The 21,759-nt window shown below is 39.4% G+C and overlaps 1 protein-coding gene across 4 annotated transcripts in view; it reads right to left on the bottom strand.

Annotated features, from left to right (window-relative positions):
- The window catches only part of nfia (nuclear factor I/A), a 151,646-nt gene that overhangs the window by 127,305 nt on the left and 2,582 nt on the right, over positions 1 to 21,759 (bottom strand). For all 4 annotated transcript variants that reach the window (XM_079592157.1, XM_079592159.1, XM_079592158.1 and 1 more), the window contains exons 2-3: positions 19,862 to 19,991; positions 18,776 to 18,877 (exon numbers count right to left, since the gene is read on the bottom strand). In XM_079592157.1, the coding sequence (XP_079448283.1) occupies positions 18,776 to 18,877; positions 19,862 to 19,991 (232 nt within the window). The remainder of the gene's footprint in view (positions 1 to 18,775; positions 18,878 to 19,861; positions 19,992 to 21,759) is intronic.

The raw sequence follows: 21,759 nt of genomic DNA, 5'->3' as shown, positions 1-21,759 counted from the left end.
CAGAGCTCTTTCTAGTTCTCCTTAATACTATTCCTTAGGTCAAGACAGGATTGCATGGCTTCCAGAATAAATCCCATGGATAACACTCCCAGCAACATCTTTGAACGCAGAAGCACTATGATCTGAGAACAGATGTGTTCATATGTAAGGAGGAATTCCAGTATAATGCTCAAACATATCATATATGCTGCCTTTCTCTGGCTCCTTTTATTTATATAAACACACCCTACATGTACTTATATGGAAAAGCAACTATGTGACCCTTGCTGTAAATGTTGGACTATGATATATTAGTGAGAGCAGAACATACAAGTAAATGTAAGCTCATCCACATCCCTTTATGGTCTAGTCTTCGTGTGTAAACGTGTTCCTTTAAAGCCTCCTGAAGAGCAATGACGGGCAAGTAAATGAATGGAGTGCCTTGCCAGAGCAGGAGGAAGATGAACATGGCCAGGGTACAAACCTACAAAGACTTCAGCTGGGGATGAAGAATACAGGTGGAGAATTGGTACAGAGGGACAACATCATTTACTTCACCAGTCCAGTGAGGGGTGCGAGGGGAGCAACAGGGCGAGTGTGTGCGAGTTTCATCAGTCTCACGACAATCTTAGATTAAGTTTCATGCTGTTCTTCGGTACTTTCCGACTCTGAAAAGAGTTTAAATATGGTATTGAAGGATTTGTAGAAAAAGCTTAGTTGCTTCAGACATATTAGAATGATCTGTATGTGTTAAACGGAATGAAAAAGTGGATGTAAGGGAGTTGCACATTTGGGGAGTTGTACTGTACATATAAATATACAATTATATAAAAAGTAAATATAATACCATTATAAATGTAATATATAAAAAATATATATTTTGAGACATACTGGACAGATCTTTAAATAAATGCTGTATTGCACTAACAAATGGTTAATTTGGAAATATTAAATTAAATATTAAATATAATTAGAATAAAATCACATAATATAATTTAATAATAATTAACATTAAACAGAATAAAAATGAGGGACAGATGTAGTTCATTGACCCCCAGCTACAAAATATGCTCTATATGAAATTATATTAAAATGATAAAATGACTAACACCATGAAAGAGGATTTATGGCACACAACTTGCTAAACTCTAAAGTGTAACATGAGCTACACTGTATACGGCAGGAGCGAAAGTGTGACGGTGTAAAAACATGAGGATCTAAACTCAAGGGAGCGAAGGTGACGGGCGAGGAAGACCACACAGACCTTGGACAAATTAGAGAGGAATGCCGTAGGAAGTGTTTAGTTTTCAGCTTCACTTTCAATAAAGCTGACGCACAGCGTGTGTGTTTGATTGCACCCTTGTCCGTTCCTGTACGCGCACGCGGTCCATCTCTTGCTCTGTCTGCTACCTGAGACCTCTCCGTATCTAATTTTCTTCATTGCAGCATAAATGGATGTGCCCTTTTGAAGGAGTGGGTCAGCACTTATTTCCGCACAACTTAATGAAAAGCACATGGCTTGGGTCCTGTATTAGCAAACCTCCTCCTCCCTCTGGTTCACCCATCTCTCCCCAAAGTTACTCCAGCTATCGATGGATGATGAACCAAGCTCAACCCTAGAGCTGCACGATTAATCGTTAAAAGATCGCGATCTCGATTCAAACACTGATGCGATTCTATTCCTAAATGAAAGTGATGTCAGCGTGCTGCTGCTTACCCAGAGAGAGAGGTTGTCATGTATAGGAAACAGCTTCACAAACAATCTTTTCAACACCACAGTATGGTTATTTCTGTTACAAATATTCCGATTATCACAGAAGTGCTAGGATAAAAGTTTACACTTCAGATATAAACACTGATGTCTACAGTAGTGATCAAAATAGAGCAACTCAAGTTTTGAAAGTAACTTGGCGCTTCAAATAACGATTGTATCATTACATTGTTACACCAGTGACTGTTAAAAAATGTGTTGTGTCATTGAATCATTCATTCAAAAGATTGGTTCAAAAACGCTGATTCATCCAGTAATGAAACATTTATGAGTGAGTCATTGAATAATACATTCAAAGTATACTTTGGCCTTTATATTGCTGTCAATACCACTTAAGACGGAAATACCTTTCCTTATAAGTTAAGGCAACAACAGGAGAAAGCGTAACACCAAATATGGAGCCAGATTTACTAAACAGGGCAAATTAGCTTGGGAGCGCAAAAACAACAACAACTGGAATTATAAAAAGCGTTCTGCGCTTGATCTACTGACGATGCTAAAGCGTAAAACTCTTTTACGAGCAAATTAAGGAACACAGACAGAGCCAGATCATTTCCATAATGGACAGCACAATCTTCCAGTTAGTGTCTGGTTAAAGACGGGCAGTAAATAATGGCGCAAACACTAGTAAACCTTAGGAAATCACCTTGCATGATTCATTTAATACTCTCCTCCCATAAATTTTGCAACTAAAAGGGAAACTCCTACAAAAGCATATGCAATAAGTTCAGCTGCAAAAATAAAAAATAACCCTGTCCACACCATTTCAGTGCAAATTTTATACTATGTGTCTTTAGTAAATCCTGACAGTAGTTTTTTGATGCCAAAAGAGGGTTTGAGGGCCCATGGTGTCTATAGTCCGTCTTACAATTAAAAGAGCCGACCAACTGTCTGTTTAACTCCTAAATGCACATTTGCTGGAGTCTGGACCAGCCTTAAAAAAGCAGGTTTGTCGCACAATTTAAAGCTTCAAATCAAATCATATTCCTGATTTTGATCGTAATATTGACCATTTTCGACTAAAAAGAATAAAAACTGCCAATCTAATATTTTTCATTTGATATATTACAAAAACTGCCTTCTTCCACCTCAGAAACATTGCTAAGCTACGGAACATGCTTTCTGTTTCTAATGGAGAAAAGACCTCTAGACTGGATGTTCTACTAAGTGGTTGTCCTGCATCCTCATTAAACATACTACAGTTAGTCCAAAATGCAGCTGCTAGAGTTCTTACTAGGTCAAGAAAATATAATCATATAACCACAATTTTAACAACTTCTACACTGGTTACTATTAATTATCTAACCGAATTTGACTCTGAAACTCTGGTACCTCGTTTCCACCAAAAAAGAACTGGTTCGGAATTGGTGCTGGTTCAAAGTTGGTTCAACTTACGAACCTTCTCAGAACCTGTTTGTTTTTTCACTTACTAGAGAGGTCAGCGAACGACGTCACTGTGTACGTCGCCATACGTCTTAGCTTTCCCAGAATTTTTTAGAATCCATCTTTCTGATCTTTCTTCAATCATTGTACTATCTTTCTACTAGCGCTGTGTTTTTATTTAGCAATGGCAGTCACAACCTTTCCCGTCGTGTTGTTGGTCACAATAATCCAGCCAACGACGTGGTAAAAGAACGGTTCTAGTCCAGCAAAGAGTTGGTGCCGCTTTGGAACCAATTTTCCTGGCCGAGAACCGGTTCTTTGGCTGTCGAAACACAAAGAACTGGTTCGCGAGTAGGCACCGGCTCACCGGCTCTCAAAATGCTTTGGTGGAAAAGGGGTATGGGAAAGCATTCCTGATAATGTTCGGGGCTCAGACACACTCTCCCAGTTTCTAGAGTAAAGACATCTCTATAGCCAAGCATTCACACAATACTCTACATCTCATAACCTTGCACTTCAGTTATATCAGATCAAATGCACGATTATCTATTGCTTTGAATTGTATGAAGAGCAGCTACGCTAATTGTTTTCCATTTGCTTTTCCAACCTCTTACGAAGATTTCAGATAACCCAACACCTGTGAAGAGACGACGCCATCTCCTGTGAGGACTTCAGATGCCAACTCTGAATCAACACGTACAACTGACAAATTTCTATATATTGTAATCATTATGATCACAATTTTTAATTGCTTTAATGAGCTCATTGTTTCTACCTAAATGAACACATGATTGATGTTAGCTAATTACATGATTTGTATTATCTTAGATCTGTACATTTCTGGCATATGGACATTTGACACACGTCAACTCTGATAAGAGATTACACTAAACTGTAATGTAGAAACATGCATTTTCTGTACAGCTGCTTTGAAACGGTATGTATTGTGAAAAGCGCCTTACAAATAAATGTGAATTGGATTGAATATGGCTTGAGCAACCTGACTTGTCTTAAAAGGGACTTTGATTACCTCCAATGATCTACTAATATTGTAAATCAAAGCTAGGAGGACATTGAAATGAGTCCTAGTCCCAGCTGGCACTGAGTCTGTCCCCGGTGAGAGCAGGCATGTACGCGGGCAGGCAAAAGAGGCCAAGTGTATTGCTGGAGGAGTTATGACAGGGCCAGGGAACCTGTGAAGGATGTGGCACATCTGACTACGGCTCCAGCACCATCTGTCAGCCTGGCAAAATCAGTCATAAGCAGGTTACAGCAATGGCCTCCTGCAAGCCCTCGCTGCCTCTTATCTACACCCTGAGTGACCCGGCAGAGGGCAGAGTGGGTATGGAAGGACATGCATGAATCATGATGCAGGGTATTGCGGAGACCACCTTCAGAAACAAGACTTTAGAAGACCCCGCCATCAAGGAGGGGGCATTAAAGGGTTTTTGAGGAACACCAATATTGTGGTAATCTGTTCTTTATGCAAAGCAAAACCTTACACAAATAGCTCGTTAAATCTAAAGATTGCTAAAAGTAGAAAAAAAAAGTGTTCTAAATCATAAAACCAATCTTGGCAATCCAAAAAAGTATTATAAGTGATACAGATCAAGTTCAGGCAGTGGTTTGAGTGGACATTTTTGAAAAATAAAAAAATAAAACAGTGTTTGGGTTGAGTTAGTTTGTATGTGTGTTGGTTGATATCGGGACAGCTGGAGCCAATGGGCCATGGGAATACACTCATCATGAATATTCAGGCCCAGCCTCTGGAAGAAACAGCCGCCAGAGTGATGTCACATGTTCTAACAGTTGTGCGAGGCCACTTTCTGGGTCTGCTGGAGGATTGCATATAAAAAAGAGAGAAGGAAATGACAGAGATATATACTTGCAATGTTCCTCTTTTGTCATTTTCTGTCATTTTGTCACCCCCCTCTCTCTCCCCCTCCCCCTTTTAATGACAAAAGCTACAAAATAAATAAAAAAAAAGTGTATGTTAAATAACACGTATCATGTAGGCTAAATTGTGAAAATAATGTGTGTGTTTTTGGACGCATTTGAAACCGCACATCCTAAAATTCAATAATGCATCACGATATAGTTAACTTTCTTTTCCTTGAATAAACTTTTCCACGTTCCATCTTTATGTCGTGTCGGGGAATGTTGTACTGCGAGCCCCGGAGCAAGTTCCCAAACACTGTTTCAGGGTTAAATAAAGTTCGAAAAACAACTTTTCCCTTAAATATTACAACTATACCATTCACTCCCATTACCAATGGGAATAAAGACAAATCCTCATTTGGCTGACCAGATGTTCCAACAGCCAGAAACAACTGTCTGTGAAACCTGCCGTTTCCTCAAGAGATGCTCAAAGATCACAGATGCATCATCTGTTCTCAACAACAGGAAAACAATAGCATATTTTAAAATTTTACTCAGAATGATCTTTCATCGAAAATCAAAGGATTAAAATAGCATTAGCATGGTATCAGTTTAACAGCAATATAACAAAAATAAAAATGTAATGCTTATGAATACCTCCCTTTGTTTAAAAAATCTTCTTGCAGGACATGTGAAAAATAGAAAAGCATCAGGTTGTGTTTATTTGTAAAGCACATTCAGCTCAATTTTATTTTCCAGTTTTCTTCATGGTGTCCGAGTCATCAACGCAACATGAGCCAAATCTGTTTCGGGAAACTTCTGTGTCATGGAAGTGATGTAGAGCGCAAAGCAGATGGGATAGATTAATTAGCCAATGTATGTTTAAGAAGAAAGGTATTTATTTGCGTGAGTGGCCAGGGGCCGGAATTAAAAGACCTGAAAAGAAATAAGGGACAGGCCAGTTGATCTTTTTTGGGGATCTCTATGAAACCAGCGTTTTCACAAGCTAGGAGCTATCAAGTTGCAACTTAAAGTGGTTTCAGGGAAATCATAAATAAATAAGAATAAAATAGTCAATCTGGAGCAGAGGAAAGCTCTTTGTTTACTGGCTGCTCAGGGGACCTGAAACGGACCCTCCGAATAAATAAATACAACCGCTACAGGAAGTTCAGCTGCTTCCCCTCAGGTCCAGTTTAGTTTTATTAGCTACAGTCCTGTAAAGATACTAAACAGTGACTGGCTCCCCTCCTTTCTCTCTCAGTCCTGCACGTGTACTTGCCCCACCGCATGCTCCAATACGCCATTGCCCCGCTCAATGCACGCCTGTAGAACTCATAAACATCCTCTCTCTGAAGAGATCTTCCAGACATACTTTCTCCAGGTGCGGCTCAACCAACAGCCAACTAATCAGCACTGGAGTATTGCTACCTTCCCTTCCCTGTGCGGGCAGACCTGCTCAAAACGTACAACTCTGTCATCATTTACTCACCCTCATGTCGGTCTAAACCAAAAGTCAAAAGGTGAAGAACATCATGGCCAATCTTAAAGTGAACAAGAACTAGACCTCCAGAAGCTCCAAAATAGCCATCAAATTGGTCCATACAACGTGTGCACTATAGACCCTGTTACACCTGGTGTTAAAATGCGTTTCACAAGTAGATGAGTAAGACACATTCTCGGTTACACAAATCAGTCTCTTTTGTCCACTTTCAATCACTTGTGTCCTGATTTCTTCAAGGTATATGGGTGGGTATCTAATCTAACTTTAGCTGGACAATAACTTTAATCTAGAGCTGCTGTAAAGCCAAAACAAAACAATTACTTTAATTTCCTATTATCACTGTAAAGCTGCTTTGATACAATCTATATTGTTAAAAGTGCTATATAAATGAAGGTGACTTGACTTGTCTAGATGTATGAGCATTTTCAGATATTTCAATCTAATGAATGAAATAAGCTTGTGCAATTTACAGATGAACGCGACCGGAATTTCGGAAAAAAATACAGAGAGCAGCAGCTTTGGTTTCTACTCTGAAACACACGAAACATTGTGACTGCGTCTTAGAAATCAGGAATGGTGAGAACATTGTGCTTGGTACATTTTTCATCTTCAAAACAAACTAAGGTCTTCAGGTCTTCAAGTTTTAACCGTCTCACTAATGCACTTCCTATAATGTTTACGCATTAGGTCAGTAAGCGGAGAGCAGGCGGTCTTTTGTGGCTGTTCGAACGCATTTGACCGCATGAGCGTTTACACTACGAAAGTAATCGGTCGAATCTTTTTTGATGAATTTTCAACTACCTGTATAAGAAGAATAAAAAGTTATAGACCCCTTTTACACCTGTATTTAACATTGTCCATTTGTGATCGGATTGACGAAAACTATTCTTAATATTAAGAGTAAACAGGGCCATATACTACAGTTCAAAGGTTTGGGGTCAAAAAGTATCTTATGCTCACTAAAGATTAATGTATTTGATCAAAATTGTATCAAAATATTACCGCAATTTTAAATTAAATCAATCTTTTTTTAATATATTTTAAAAAGTAATTTGTTCCTGTGATGGTAAAGCTAAATTTTCAGCATCATTACTCCAGTCCAGTCTGTGTCACATGATCCTTCAGAAATCATTATAAGCTGAAATGCTGCTAAAGAAACATTTCTTATTGTCAGTGTTGAAAACAGTTGTGCTGCCTAATATTTTTGTGGAAATACTTTTTTCAGGATTTGTTGATGACTAAAAGGTTCAAAAGAACAGCATTTATTTGAAACATTATATTGTCTTCAGTCACTTTTAATCAATTTAAAGCACCTTATAGGAAACGGTATACATTTCTTTTTTGAAATGTACTATTTTATATATACGACCTGTAATAGGTTTCTACCTATACTATTTTTACAATGTTTACTCTTAAATTGTTCAATAATATGTGTCCATGTACCTTGAATGTGGGGACAGGGAGAGGAACAAGAGGAGGACAGGTGTGTCAGTGCACCAGTGCCTTTTGAAGGAGGGCACTGGGTGAACAGCTTGCTCTCAGCAGGGGTCCTACAGAAGGAGCAGGTGAAAAGCTATCCCCCTGCACCTTTTACAGTGTCTACCTGACACCGCACTGAGCAAGGGGTGAGGAGAACAGGAAATCAGCCGATGGAGTCGTGAGCGAAGACGCCATCTGGCAAAGGTTTCGGTGGCAAAACTCTGCAAGTTGGGAGAGAAGCCATGCCATGGAAAGGTCAGGTGATAATGATGTCACTATCTTAAAGGATAAGGGGCTTATATATACATATGCATAACAGTTTCACTTAAGAAAAGAAGAAAAAGGACAGTTGGACTTGTTTCTAAGTTTCTTCTTTTCTCATCCTCTCCAAAAGTTTTAGGAAACTGAACATGGGCTATTGTTCTCATTTGTACAGCGGGCAAAGTTCATTTATGCACCAGTAGGGGGTACCAAATGCCACAGCATGAAACATTCATATTTATAGACGACAAGGCCCGGACCAACCTGACACACAAATTAGCTCTGGCCAGAGTGAGCAACCGCTCAACCAGAGATCTCCAGCTGGACTGGACGCAGGTCCAGACTGACGTTTACAGGCTTCACTGGCTCTCACGTTTCATTGGTCTATTATTTAACAAACCTTTTCTTTCTTCACAAAAGTTTCTCCTTATGTTAGCTCAAGTCACAGTAATGCAGAGTTTAGATCTTGCTTGAAAATGTCTGATCTGGACAGAGAGGCCAGTTTGCCTCCCACCCCCCACTCTCTGCTGGGACACCTAATCTGGTTCATTAATGCTCCCAGTCGACCATCAGGGCTGGTCTCCCACAGATAGCTCAGATTTCAGCCATCAGAGGCGCACCTGTGCCATCACCTGCTCTGCACACGTTTAGTACCGTTTTAAAACCAGAATGTACAGAAATTATTACTTGAAGTGGGGTATTTTTCAAGGAACTGACGCTCCGTAACGAGGTGAATAGCACACAGCCGAAATAGATACATTCTGAAAAATGTAGCAATTATTTACTGTGTCCAAGCAAACAGTACACATTCAGCAAGAGCCATAGGCGGTGCGGCCGAAAAAGGGGGAACATTTGTTCCGGGGCCTGGTTTGAGGGGAAATTAATCACGATTTAGACTGATCACACCAGTAGGCCTGCGATGATGGTTTTGTACTAGGCCCTGCTATTGGTAAAATATTCCAAGTCAATGGGTAAGAGAGCAAAAGAAGAGGATCTTTGTCAGGGGAAGCAGATTTAGACACGGGAAGATGGAAACAATTAGAGTTAAATGGGACCTGAGTGTGCCAGCGGATGGCTTGGATTTGCAATAAAGAGGATTCCGGCTGGGCTCATTGATTGCAAGAGGATGTCTCCACTTAAGAAGGCAACGCCCTCACCTTCTCCAGACCACACCGCAGCATTCAAACACGGGGATAGTGGGTCACCCACAAGCCGGATCATTGACCGGTCTACAGTGCTACCCAAGTTAGCAGTTACCCATGCAACTTTAAACATGATTAAATCTTTTTTTGAGGAGGAGGAGGATCCATTAGATTTAAGAAATGTTTACACTACAAACAACTGGCCCAGCATCAAAACCTTGTTTGTAAGTGTGCCAGTTAAAGAAAAGGAGATTGTTCAAAGTCGTTACATGACAATCTGTCTTTTTGAGACTGGCATAGCCCAATGTGGCCAAGCTCATCTGGACAGATGGGAATCGTCATTTGCTTTTTGCTATAAAAAAATACCACTCAACTGCATTATGCACATATAGACTCAAACTCTGTGAATGTGTGCAAAACTATACCTCGAAAGGTCCAACCAGGTCCAGTCCAAATGCTGTACTTATGAGTGCCATAACTTCAGCATATTCCAGCTCTCAACCCTGTGCCCTCCAGCGTGGCCCTTGCCAGACAGCAAGAGGACAGTCGGCCCCCTCGCTGGCTTGTCCCTGCAAGCATCCCTCGGCTGCAAAGGGGGCAACAGAGTTCCTGGATGCATCAGGGCTACAGATGTGCTGCCAGCTTTGCCAGGGGTCACCTTGGAGAGGCCCGTGGCAGCTTGTCCCCTGGCTCCAGCTGGCTCTCACTTTAATCTGCCCAAAGAGGGGGAAGAGGGGGAAAAGGGGGAGGGGGGGGGGAATCCAGGCAGGAATATGGCATCTCATACAGGATAACCCATGTGGATATAGTGTTAACCACTATTTAGTTTAGCACAAAAAAAATAACTTAAATGCAAATGGTGTAAACCTAAATGAGACGCTTGCAGGGATGTTGGCCTCCAGAGATGCCCCCACCAGCTGTTAAGCCTCCCCAGAGTCATGGGGTCAGCAGCACCCCCTGTTGGAAGCATGTGTAACATGGCGACAGGCTCAGGGGGGTCATGAGGTGACCTGCACTGGGCAGGCATAAGTAATGGGGCCTCCCTGCTAGGAAGGCACAGCTCTGAATCAATTTAATTAGATGGGCGGAGAGGGGTGAGTGGGACAGGACACACAAAGTTTCAGTTATTTTAACATGCAGGCAGCAAATAACATATGTAATAAGTGTGTTGTTAAGAAAAATGGAAAAGTGAACGCCTAAAAACCCTTAACTGCAGTAAAATCACTAATGTACGTTAGTACTTTAAGCATGTGCTTTATTTCTTTTACAACATCATGGTAATGGTATATATAAAAAATATATATAAAAAATTAATTAAACACATTTTAAAAATGAAAATGATTTTTTTATAACATCAAATTTATTCCACAAAAAAAATACAGTGTCACCTGTGTAAATATCAGGTGGATGAACAGGTAGACTATGTGCAAGTGACATATCTCTGACCTTATGAAAGTAGGCCAATTCTCTCATTATCTGGCAACAAGCAATGTTTTCCAGAGGTGATTGCAGTGGTGGTCTTATCATATTTAATCTCCTGATTTCAGTGACATCTGTCCATACTGCCTCTCTCTCACACACACTCTCTGTCCTCTGCATGTCCTGCCTCCATCAGCATCGTCACCCAACAAACACACTCATCTCTGATCATTCGCTGAACCGTAATCTCGCCTAATCTAACTAGATATTTTTAATGAATTAAGTGGCAATCTAGATTTTATTTTCAGTAACCATCCACTCATCTGATTGATCCTAAAATCAGGCCTACATCAGACAGATGAGTTTTAAATTCCTATAAACACTTCTAACAGGTCATAATTAAACTAGGACACAGGGACATTAAACTACAAAAAAACAAACAATTAGTTTCAGGCTGAATTTTGTTAGCATATACACACTGACACTGTTGTTACACCCAATTTAACCAGATGTGCATACTACATACAGTTCATATTTCAAGGTTTTGCTTGTCTAAGGCCAAACACAGGGAAAGGACCCTCACATGTTTTTGCCACAGCTTAAGTGGGAACATACTGTACTGGGATTTCACAAGCAGAGAAAATGACCAATTCTGTATAGATGACACCAGTATCGCACAATCAGAGCATTATGTGAACACATAGATGAACACATGAGCAACATTTAAATATTAGTTGGATATTACAGCATTAGATAGTATATGAATGAGATTATATATAATTATATTATATTATTATTTTAGATTCATGTTATGTTTATATTATGTGAATGCCATTCCATTAGATTAAATGAGCAAATGCTGCTTGGAATGATCAAATGCAAGTGTGCAAATGCATATGTGGCTTAAGTGACCAAATATGTTTTGGTGCCACTGTTTATTTCAGCATGATTGTTAACATGATAAATGGTGATGGCAGGTACTTGATGACTTATTTTAGTCAATTTCAAGACATTTTAGTCCGACAAGCAAACATCACGAACTGTGACTTCTACAAGGAAGGTGTGGTTCAGTGGCTACAAACTACGGTCATAAATCAAACAACTGAATGTTTGGAGATCACTTCGTCAGATATTTTGGAGCAGGTGAGTGTGGTGGTGTTGTTAGAGACTAGAAGGGATAATAGCTCTGGCCGTGATCCAGTGATACCAGTGAAGCCCCGCACCCACAAATACTACCCATGTTCCCCCTTCAATTGGCGACTTACACCTTTTTTTGGCAGCAAAACGGTGGGTGGCTGGAGACCAAGATGAAGGCTATGGAAAAAAAAAACAGTTCTCACCCCCCTAACACACACACACACGTACACACAGATACAGACGCAAAAATACCCCTCCAAATACCAGATGGTGTTTTTGGAATCTGTTTCCTTGTTTTTTTTTTTCATGACAAAAAAAAAAGACAACTCCCAAAGAACACGCATTCTGCATACTTGGGTACCGAGCCATTCAACTGCCGCTGCGTTCATGGAAAGACGAGTATCAAGTGAGACATGACAGCGAAAACTTTATAAACAAACTGATGATTGCGGCTTGGAGAACAAGAAAAAACAAGAAAAAGAGTGCGCCAAACTGCAAAGATGAGACACTTTGGTTCAGGCCATAATTGGCAAATAAATGGCTGAGTGCCATTGCACAGTCTATACCTGGTTTAGAAACTCCTCAGAGACATCCTCAAGATTTGATATCAACCTTTTGAATACATCAAGCCTGTATTAAGCATATGAAAAAGTCCTAAAAAAGGAGATCGGCACTGGAAAAGTCACTGGATTTAGTTACATCACGCATAATTGGGTATAAATGACATAAAACCAAACAGTTGTCGATCTTTCTACTGGATTAAAACCGATCTTACGCTCTTAAAAATTTTTAAAAAGGAGTTTTTCACAGCGACAAGCTGCTCTTTTTGGTTCCCCAAGAAGTTCTCACCGAACAGTTCTTAAAATATGTATTTTTTTTCTTAGTGTGAAGAACAATTTTTTTACTATAAAGAACCTTTTGTGCAATGGAAAGGTCCTACGGATGTTAAAGGTTCTTCATAGAACCACAGATGCCAGTAAAAAGTCTTTACAGTATTGTTAGAAGTGTACCTAAACTCTTTAAAAGAAGCATCTGAAGGGAGCATCTTCACTCTTATTGTCCCAAACAAGGCAAGAAAAAGGCACCAGACTGGCCCAAAGACCCAGCTGTCTTGGCCAGTAGCCATAGATCTCTAGGGAGAGAAAAAGAGAGGGGCAGATAGAGAGCGAGAGAGTACGAGAAAAGCGAGGGACTTGGGCGAAAGAGCGACAGAGAAGGGGAGGGGGCTGCCCTGCCGAGAGTGGCGTTCCACACAGACCCATGCCAGGAATAGAAAAGGGTCCTTTTTCTCACATAGCGACCCCTAACCCCCACTAGACAGCAGGGATTTCACACGCATCTCTTCCACACAATTGATCCTTTCATTCCACAGCATAGACACACAGACACAGGCTTAGATCGAAAAGAGGGGGAGGTAGGGAAGGTATAAGGGAGACAACAAGATGAACCGTCTCACAAACAGCTTTGATAGCATCAGGTCAGATATAGACGAACACAGACACTTTGCGTGTATGGGGAGGACTGTTTTACGGCAGTTGGCCCAAATCGTCCTTAACGCTCGCTCTACATGCTTAGAAAAGGCCATTTGGCCTTGGCAAGGGTATAGGTGTCACATAGCAGTGACAACCCGGCCACTGGGAGCAGCCATCAACCTGTCTGCGTCGCTATAATGGAGAAATGTGGCACATTACACATTTAATATGCATAATGTGTATAATAGGTTTCAGTGCAAAAGCTTAAACATTTATTCTAATTACTCAAATTACATATATGAGATGAATTAAATTTAATTATATTTATGATAGCATTTATATATAAATACACTGTATATATATATATATATATATATATATATAAGCTGCTCTTAAAATAGGCATTCATGTAATTTCCGCAAAAACTTTGAGAAAGTGTGTCGGTCTCAAAAGGAACAACAGTGGAAATCCAACATGAAGCACCTATTTTTGAAAAACATTGCAAAACGGTCCAGCATATTTGATAAGACACAAAGGTTTCTCAGTTAATATCTTGAACTGACTCCAAATTCAGCTTCCTTTACTTCCTCTGTTGTTTTCGGTTTTTTTTTTTTTTTTGAACCACGGAGCCACATCCAAATCTGATCCACGTTTTTTTCGCATCTCTTGATGGAAAGCCAACAAAACAATCGTGTGCCAAGTGCGAGCTTGAGAGAATGCTAAAATTCACCTGTCAATATTCTCAGAGCCCATCAATGCATTAATTTATTCCAACACGAATTTCACAGCTTCTGGCAGTTGTAATATGGGGGTGGGGGGTGGGGGTGTATATATATATGCATACATGAAAACAAGTAATAAAATGAGCTCTTGGAACTGGGCATGAAACACTAGGCTCATGAAGCAGATATACATCACATTACAAAAGAGGCAAAGACACCCTCAGGCACATTTTCTACAAAAGACATTAAACATATGAACGGATATTAGAGACTTTACTTAAGTCAAGCAGAAAGTCTCCAAAGTAAAAAAAAAACTACTCCGAAATCAGAATTCTTTATAATGCAAGTCTGCCTACTCAGTAGCTAAAAAACATATTATAGTGTTTTGGTCTCTCTCTCTCTCTCTCTCTCTGTGTGTGTGTGTGTGTGTGTGTGTGTGTGTGTGTGTGTGTGTGTGTGTGTGTGTGTGTGTGTGTGTGTGTGTGTGTGTGTGTGTGTGTGTCACATATTAAGTGAAAAAACAAACATTTGCTAGGCCTGAATTGCTTTTTTAAAGGTGCTGCTCTGTCACCCATTGGCAAATTAATTCCGACTCCATCAGGTGGGCGGTGAGTCATTCAGGGCTGGTAACACGAAGCACATTAACAGATTGAGAGTCACTGAACGCTCAGTGTGTGCCCTGAGCACCAGCCCCGCTCTGGAGGTCTGAGCGAGTGGGATAGAGAAGCTGCTCCCTCGCCTCAGGGCTCGGCCTGGAAGTCCCAGAGCAGAGACACTGAGAGAGCATGCGGTGCTCAGGAAGTTCAAGCAGACAATTTTAATCCTCCAATTTCCTCCACTCTAATCATTTCTCCGTAGTCCACGGTGGAGGCCAAATTAGAAACATCTTCCACTCCGACATAACACACACTACCCGGACAACAGGCGGCAAAAATGGGACGTTGTGTAAAACAAAGTGCCACAATAGATTTGTGTCAGGTTTTGCCATGTGGTCTTAGCGCTTTAAAGCATTGTTACATTGAAAGAGTGTGTAATAAAATAAAACTTCTTCAATAAAAAAGTAGGCCTACTTTTAGGTTATTTAGTAAACTACTTTTTAAAATGAACTCCAGCTGTGATTTGTTCTAACAATCTAGGTTGCTTATTTCACTGTTGGATTATTATTCAGCATTATAAAACAGAAGATACAATTTAACATTTTTACCATTTTAAACATCATACAATTTCCAATACTTCAAAATACAGTGACAAAAATGTGCTTGCAGAACATTAAATGATTTATCAGTATATTATTTGAAAAGTCAAAAATATAAAGGCAAAAAGACGCAATTACTAATCATTGAGAGTCCTATAAAAAGATATAATAATCTAAATCCAATATAAGAAATAATCGCAAATTCATGAATAATTTATTTTCCATTATATACACTCAAGGTCGCCTTAAGACCGTAATTAACAAGTTTTACATAAGATGGATGCAATTATATCGCATTATAATTATAAGGTCCTATTCAAAAGCTTCTTCAATATATTGCAATAACCCAGAACCTATTTAAACGGCACGTGTGAAGAGAATTAACACGGAGGGCTTATGAAACCTGACGGTGTTTTTGTCTCTCTTTTAACCTAATTTGATCTGTGACGTTGGCGCTGCGGGCGGCGTTTTCCAGTGGACCCTTACAGCAGCGATCATATAATGATTTTATGCCCTCGCCCTGTTCCCTCCGACTCTCACCCTCAAATTTGGTCCCTCTCGGGGGTGTCTGCTCACTGACAAGCAGATTAGAGACGTGCCAATTGTACAGAGGATAAAATCCCATTAGCCCCTTAGGTGGTAAGGGATCCCATCACAGCAGCATTAGTGCATTGGTGAGTGGACATCACACCCGATCTGGTCCGCTTCTCTGCCCCAAAAGCTCAAGCACCGCAGGAGAACAAGCGGTATTAATTGCAGCGGGTATTTTATAATGTCTACATGCATTAAAGAAGCTTTATAAAGGATATGGATGATTACTATTTTATTTTAAGTGAGGATGTCGGTGTTGCTCGCTCTTCAATTATCCGAATTTTATGAGTAATTGCCACTGAAAAAGTAACATGTTCTGACAATCCAACTGTGACATTGAGCTTATAGATGCACAAATAAATAGCCATGTGAAATTTAATAAAAGTGTACATTTAATATAAATGTAAACTGAGAGCATTGTATTGGTTGTCTGGATGTTTCAGGCATTACTGGTCAAGTAACAGTAGAAAAGGGCAAAGAAAAGGATGGCTGAGGAGGTCACATCATATACAATTCACTTATTTTTTACTTTCAATGTTTGTCATTCAATTACTTTCAACTTTCCTTTTATCCCCCTAAAAAATACATAAAACAACCATGTGAACTAATGAAAAATGTATTACTATACCAAGTATTTATTTCACCAAATCAAAAAGTTGAATGCTAATTTTATAAGTGAGATCAGAAGGGGATTTTTATTTAAAGAAAAATAATAGTTTAAACGAGCTGAGCAACACATTTTTTTTAATAATATTAAATACTATTTGATATAAATATGATTTATTTTTTTTGTGTGTGTGTGCGTGCACACAAATGTTAAATTTAAAAATCAGCATTATTAATTACTGGAAATACAATATGGCAGATACAAACGCATACAAAAAATGTTGATCTAAACTTGGCCACATGTTGCATTAGGAAAACATTCCTTTAACTAATGACAATTTGAATATGTAAATTATTTTTAAAATTCTCACAATATTTTTGCAAAAACATTTATCAAATGTGAATTTAGAATTTGTGGAATTTGATTTCAGAATTTGAAACTATATCAAGTCACATATTTTTAAAAAAAACTGAATATTTTAATATTCTTAACACAATTCAGGTTTTAAACCCTTAATGTGCACTATATTGAGATTTGCAAAGCAACAAATGAATTAAAAAATGTTAAGTTGTCATTAAATTGAACAACATATTAAGACCAGCACAACAGAAGTAAGTAATGTCACGCATCTCTGTTCTCCGTTATCTTTGCAAGCCAAATGAATGATAAAATATTAAAGGAAGTGCAATTTATGACCAACGGAGAAAAACAAAATGCATACAAACTCAGAACTAAAAAAAATCAGAACTAAATCTAACAAATTACAGACAAAAAAAGTCCCCAAGCAGTTGCACAAGCTCACGTTCCCGCGGTGCCTCGACCTAATGTGCATCGCGGAGACGGATTCGTGCACATTACCACCCTCAACTTCACCGATCCCATTAAGCCCTCCACCCAGATACCAGAATATAACATTTCTCTTCCTCTAATCTGGCCGCTCAAGTAGTTTCCCATAAAGAAACATGTACTCCAGTTTCTCTCACACCAACTTTCCTCAGCAGTGTCATACCGAGAGACAAGCTTGTGTGACCCAGCTGAGGGGGGAAGTGGAAGGAGGGGGAGACACAGTTTGAGATCTGAAGTTTATGCTCCCCTAACTGGCAAATAATACAGTTATTGTTCCCGTGCAACACAACTACCTAGTGTTTAAGTTGGCAAAGGAGTGTTTGACAAAAGAACAAGTTCTTCCGGACACCATGAAGGTTTGTTAAAAAAAACAGCAATTATAATAACGAAGGCAATAATGCTGTTTAAGTTCAAGCAGGGCTAATGAATCATTGCCTAATGAACCCTGGACACTCTGAAAAAGCCTTTCATGTACCCGACGCGGCTCATTTGTATAACTGCCGGCCACAATAGACTATTGTGAATCCCTACCCCTCCTCATCTTGCTGCGATCTACAAACCAGACTTTTTTTTTCCTCTCCCACTTTTACCTCTCTTCATTTCTGGTGGAGCGACAGTTATGTCAAAGGTTGTCTGGCCTCACTGACCACAACAAGCAAGTTAATCTGCCCCGGCACAGAGTCCGTCTTGTCCCAGAACACTTTGGAGTTTTTTTTTTCCCTCTCCCCTCTTCATGCTTTAATTGCAGCGACGGAGTGTCATAGCCGAGGAGCGGAGCACCGACTGAGCACTGAGCGACCGACCGCGTGCACCACAAAAACCTCAGTGTAAACAAGGGATTAAAAGAATCGATGCAAGACCTGTCCTGTTTCTCCTTCTTTGGACTCCTGCGCAAAACTTTTCTGTCAAGTGAAAGCGGAACATGCTGAGGAAGAAGAAAAAACAAACACACGAGATGTCTCGTTTGCGGATACGGACTGACAGCAGGAAAGTAATGAATGAATGAGAAATGTCACAAAAGTGACAAAAGAGCTTTTGTTTTCGACGAGGATATATTTTTCCGTACTCAAGTATATAAAAAAAATGGAGTCAATTATCATCTGACATCTTTAACAAAGTGGACAATAAAAGAGGAGTACATTAAAGAGCACACAAAGAAGACAAATGTGACAGGAGCCACAGAGGAGCTATTGTGTGGAACAAAACTACAATAAAAAAAAAAAACGAATTGCCACCAACTGGACATAAAAGGAAGAGAGGAGTTTCAAAAAACAAAGTGTGTTCTGTGTGCATAAAAACGAAGGAGGGAAGTTTTTCTTAAAAAAAAAAAAAAAAAGGTAAAAGAAGAAGAAGAAGAAGAAGAAAAAAAAGGTTTGGTCGCTGCCAACTTACCATCCACCAAGTCCTGGCCGAGATGTCGTAGCAGAGCTGCCATTTGATGGAGCCTTCCGAGGTTTTAGCTGCCATTACGCTGTCAGCAAGCTTCATCTGATGCTAGTGCACTCACCGGAGATAAGACACCTAATTGAGAAAACATTTGCACTGGCATGTTGGGCAACATGTAGCCCACTCCATACCATATGGAATCATGGGTAAAAAAAATCCTTGACAATGAACCAATCTCACGCAGACCCCGTGGCAAGGTGAGCGGCAGTCATCTGCTCACAGAGCGAGCTGTCCTTAAAAAAATACACCACAATGATGAGCCCTTTTTTTCCACATCACTGAGTGCCTGAGGTCATTTTTTCTCCTTAATTAGGGCTCGCGCTTCATCACCGCCACCATCATCACCATCATCATCACTATCACAATTTGGTTGACTTAGGTCTGCTCGAGATCTTTTTCTCTTTCATTCACTTTTTTTTTGGAGGAGTGGAGAGATTTAATAGGACAGAGTCAGGTTGCGGGAGTTAAGGGAACGGACTGATGCGCCACAGGCTATTAGCCTGAAATTCTGCTGGACAGATGGAACTACTTAAAGACTATCATGCAATGTTTTGTTTTGGACTTCTTCCCCCTGTGCCGGAAAAAGTTCTTTTTTGGGGGCAAATTTATTTTCGAATCGTAGTAGAGCAGAAATAATCAGCGCTCATTGACAGTTCTGCTTTTACAATCTTCAAATTATTTGACTGTAAATTATTAACAAAGTTATGGCACTGACCATCCTGATATCATTTACGGCGACACTCGCATATAACAGTTTCTACGGTATTTTCTAATTAAAGACTTTTATTCATTTATTTATATTTAAAATTAAGTATGCGAGTACAACTGGGTTTTTTTTGCTAATTATTTTATTATTAAAACACAGCAACACTATATATATATTTTCACTTTTAAAGCTTGATATATATTTTCTTTTCTTGAAAGCATTTTCTCAAAAGTGATATAGCGACAGAGGTTATGAGAGGTCTGGGTGCTTCAGGTTCCTAAGTAAGGGGAATACCTGAGATATGGGCGAGAGAGGGAGAGACTAACCATCAAACAGTTCTCCCATTGTGACGCTGGCTGAGGAATGTGATTTAGCCGGAGATATTGGGAACATTGTTGGGAAAGGAGAAGTGGAGCACCACAGGTAACCCTTACTCCAGGGTCCGGGTCGGCAAACCTGTAGGCAGATTAAAAAGAGTGGTCATCAACTTTTTCAGTCTATTTTGCTTAGTTAAAAATACACTAAAAACAAACCTCTTGAAAATGCCTTATGTTAATTCAATTATTCCCAGCTTGAAACACAAACAACAATTTTAAATAAAATAAAACTTCAAAATAATGTCCTTAGAATCTATCACATTCAACATGGCAAAATTAACAACTTGCAATAGTTATTCAAACATATTTGAAGAAATTTTAGCTTTATTATTATTCGACTATACAGTAAGTACTTCTATTTTAAGTGCTTTTAGTGTGAACTTTCTGACTCAAAATAAAACTTGCGGCTGCTGAAGCCTGCCGCCGTAACGCTGGGCTCGGAGAGAAATGACGGCAGATAGTCTTGTGAACAGAACGGCAGGGGTCTGGACACTAGCCCTGATTGGGAGCCGTGCCATACAGCCAGCAAGCACTGTTTACTATATACATCTCACAGGTCATCAGAGTTCACACACAGCCAAAGACTGGGCTAACATTGCGCAGGAATGCAATTACAGCCCTCTCACTATGAAAGCTTGGGAGGGAATCATTTCAACAATGCTGTCTGTTTATTAAGTGGTACTGCTTCTGAAGAGTTTCTGTGGAATTATATAAAGAGAGATGCATTTAAATGAAGCAAGTGCGACCACTGGATCAAATATGCGTGTATAAATATGTAAACAACCTATTAAATAAGCTATTTAATTGTCAATATTAAAATGTAATGTTTCCAAATAAATAATAACTTACAGAAAATAAAAAAGATTGCACATGGATGTCAATCAAATCTAGCATTTTAGAATTTCAATGAAAAAAAAATTGTACCTATAAAAAAATAATGGAGATAAAATGAACACCTTCCCCTATGTGCGAAATTCATATCAACACAAATCATTTACTGAAATAGAAAAACTAACACATGAAATGTGTTATCCCACGTTCCTCTGTTGCCCAGTAGAAGGCACTCTTGTACTGATCTGACCTGCTTTGATTAAATTTGCTCTGAAGTTTCATATATAAGACTTTCGGTGACATCTCATCTCATAGAGTATCTTACTTTAATAAACTCTATCCTGGTGAAGAAAATGACATACTTGAATATATAGCGGACTCCCTTTCCATATATATATCAAAAACTAAAAAGGAAGAACAGTTTAAGTATGTTCAATAAACAATGCATATCAAACACTGTGGATAATCAATGACAAAATGAACCTACACAAAAAATAAAAGTGTTTAGATGTTCTAATAACCAATATCTCTGATAAACCATTTGAAAAGTCCCAATCTCAATACATGCAAAAATAGGAATTTCAGTATTTTTTAGATTAAAGACTTTTCTGTCTATTTCTGCTGCACACGAGAGTGGTTAGAGTCTATTTCAATCTATGAGAAAAATCAAACCACACATGCATGTACGGCATCTTCTTGCTAACCTTATTTTACTTCAAATGCCCCAAAACATGATTATCTACATCTGTTTTTCTTTTAATCTGGCACAACTCTGAGATGGAAAAGTACTCCGCCACCTAGCAATGCCAGTTACTTTCTATAACAGGAAACTTAGCAAATCAAAGGCAGGTCTGAATTTTACAAGGTACAGATCTATTCTACAGTATAGCGTACATGTGCTGGAATCAAGATCTGGTTTGCGGGTAACTCCGGAAAAAAATATCACCAGCTGCAGCCGTCAGTCTGCAAACCATGAACGACATGCTCCCGAAATCACGCTACATTGACGTTACTAA

This window comes from Phoxinus phoxinus (assembly GCF_949152265.1).
Source record: "Phoxinus phoxinus genome assembly, chromosome: 20".
In the NCBI taxonomy this organism is placed as follows: Eukaryota; Metazoa; Chordata; class Actinopteri; order Cypriniformes; family Leuciscidae; genus Phoxinus; species Phoxinus phoxinus.
Note: the sequence above shows the minus strand (reverse complement) of the source record. Positions and strands in the feature narration are given on the sequence as shown.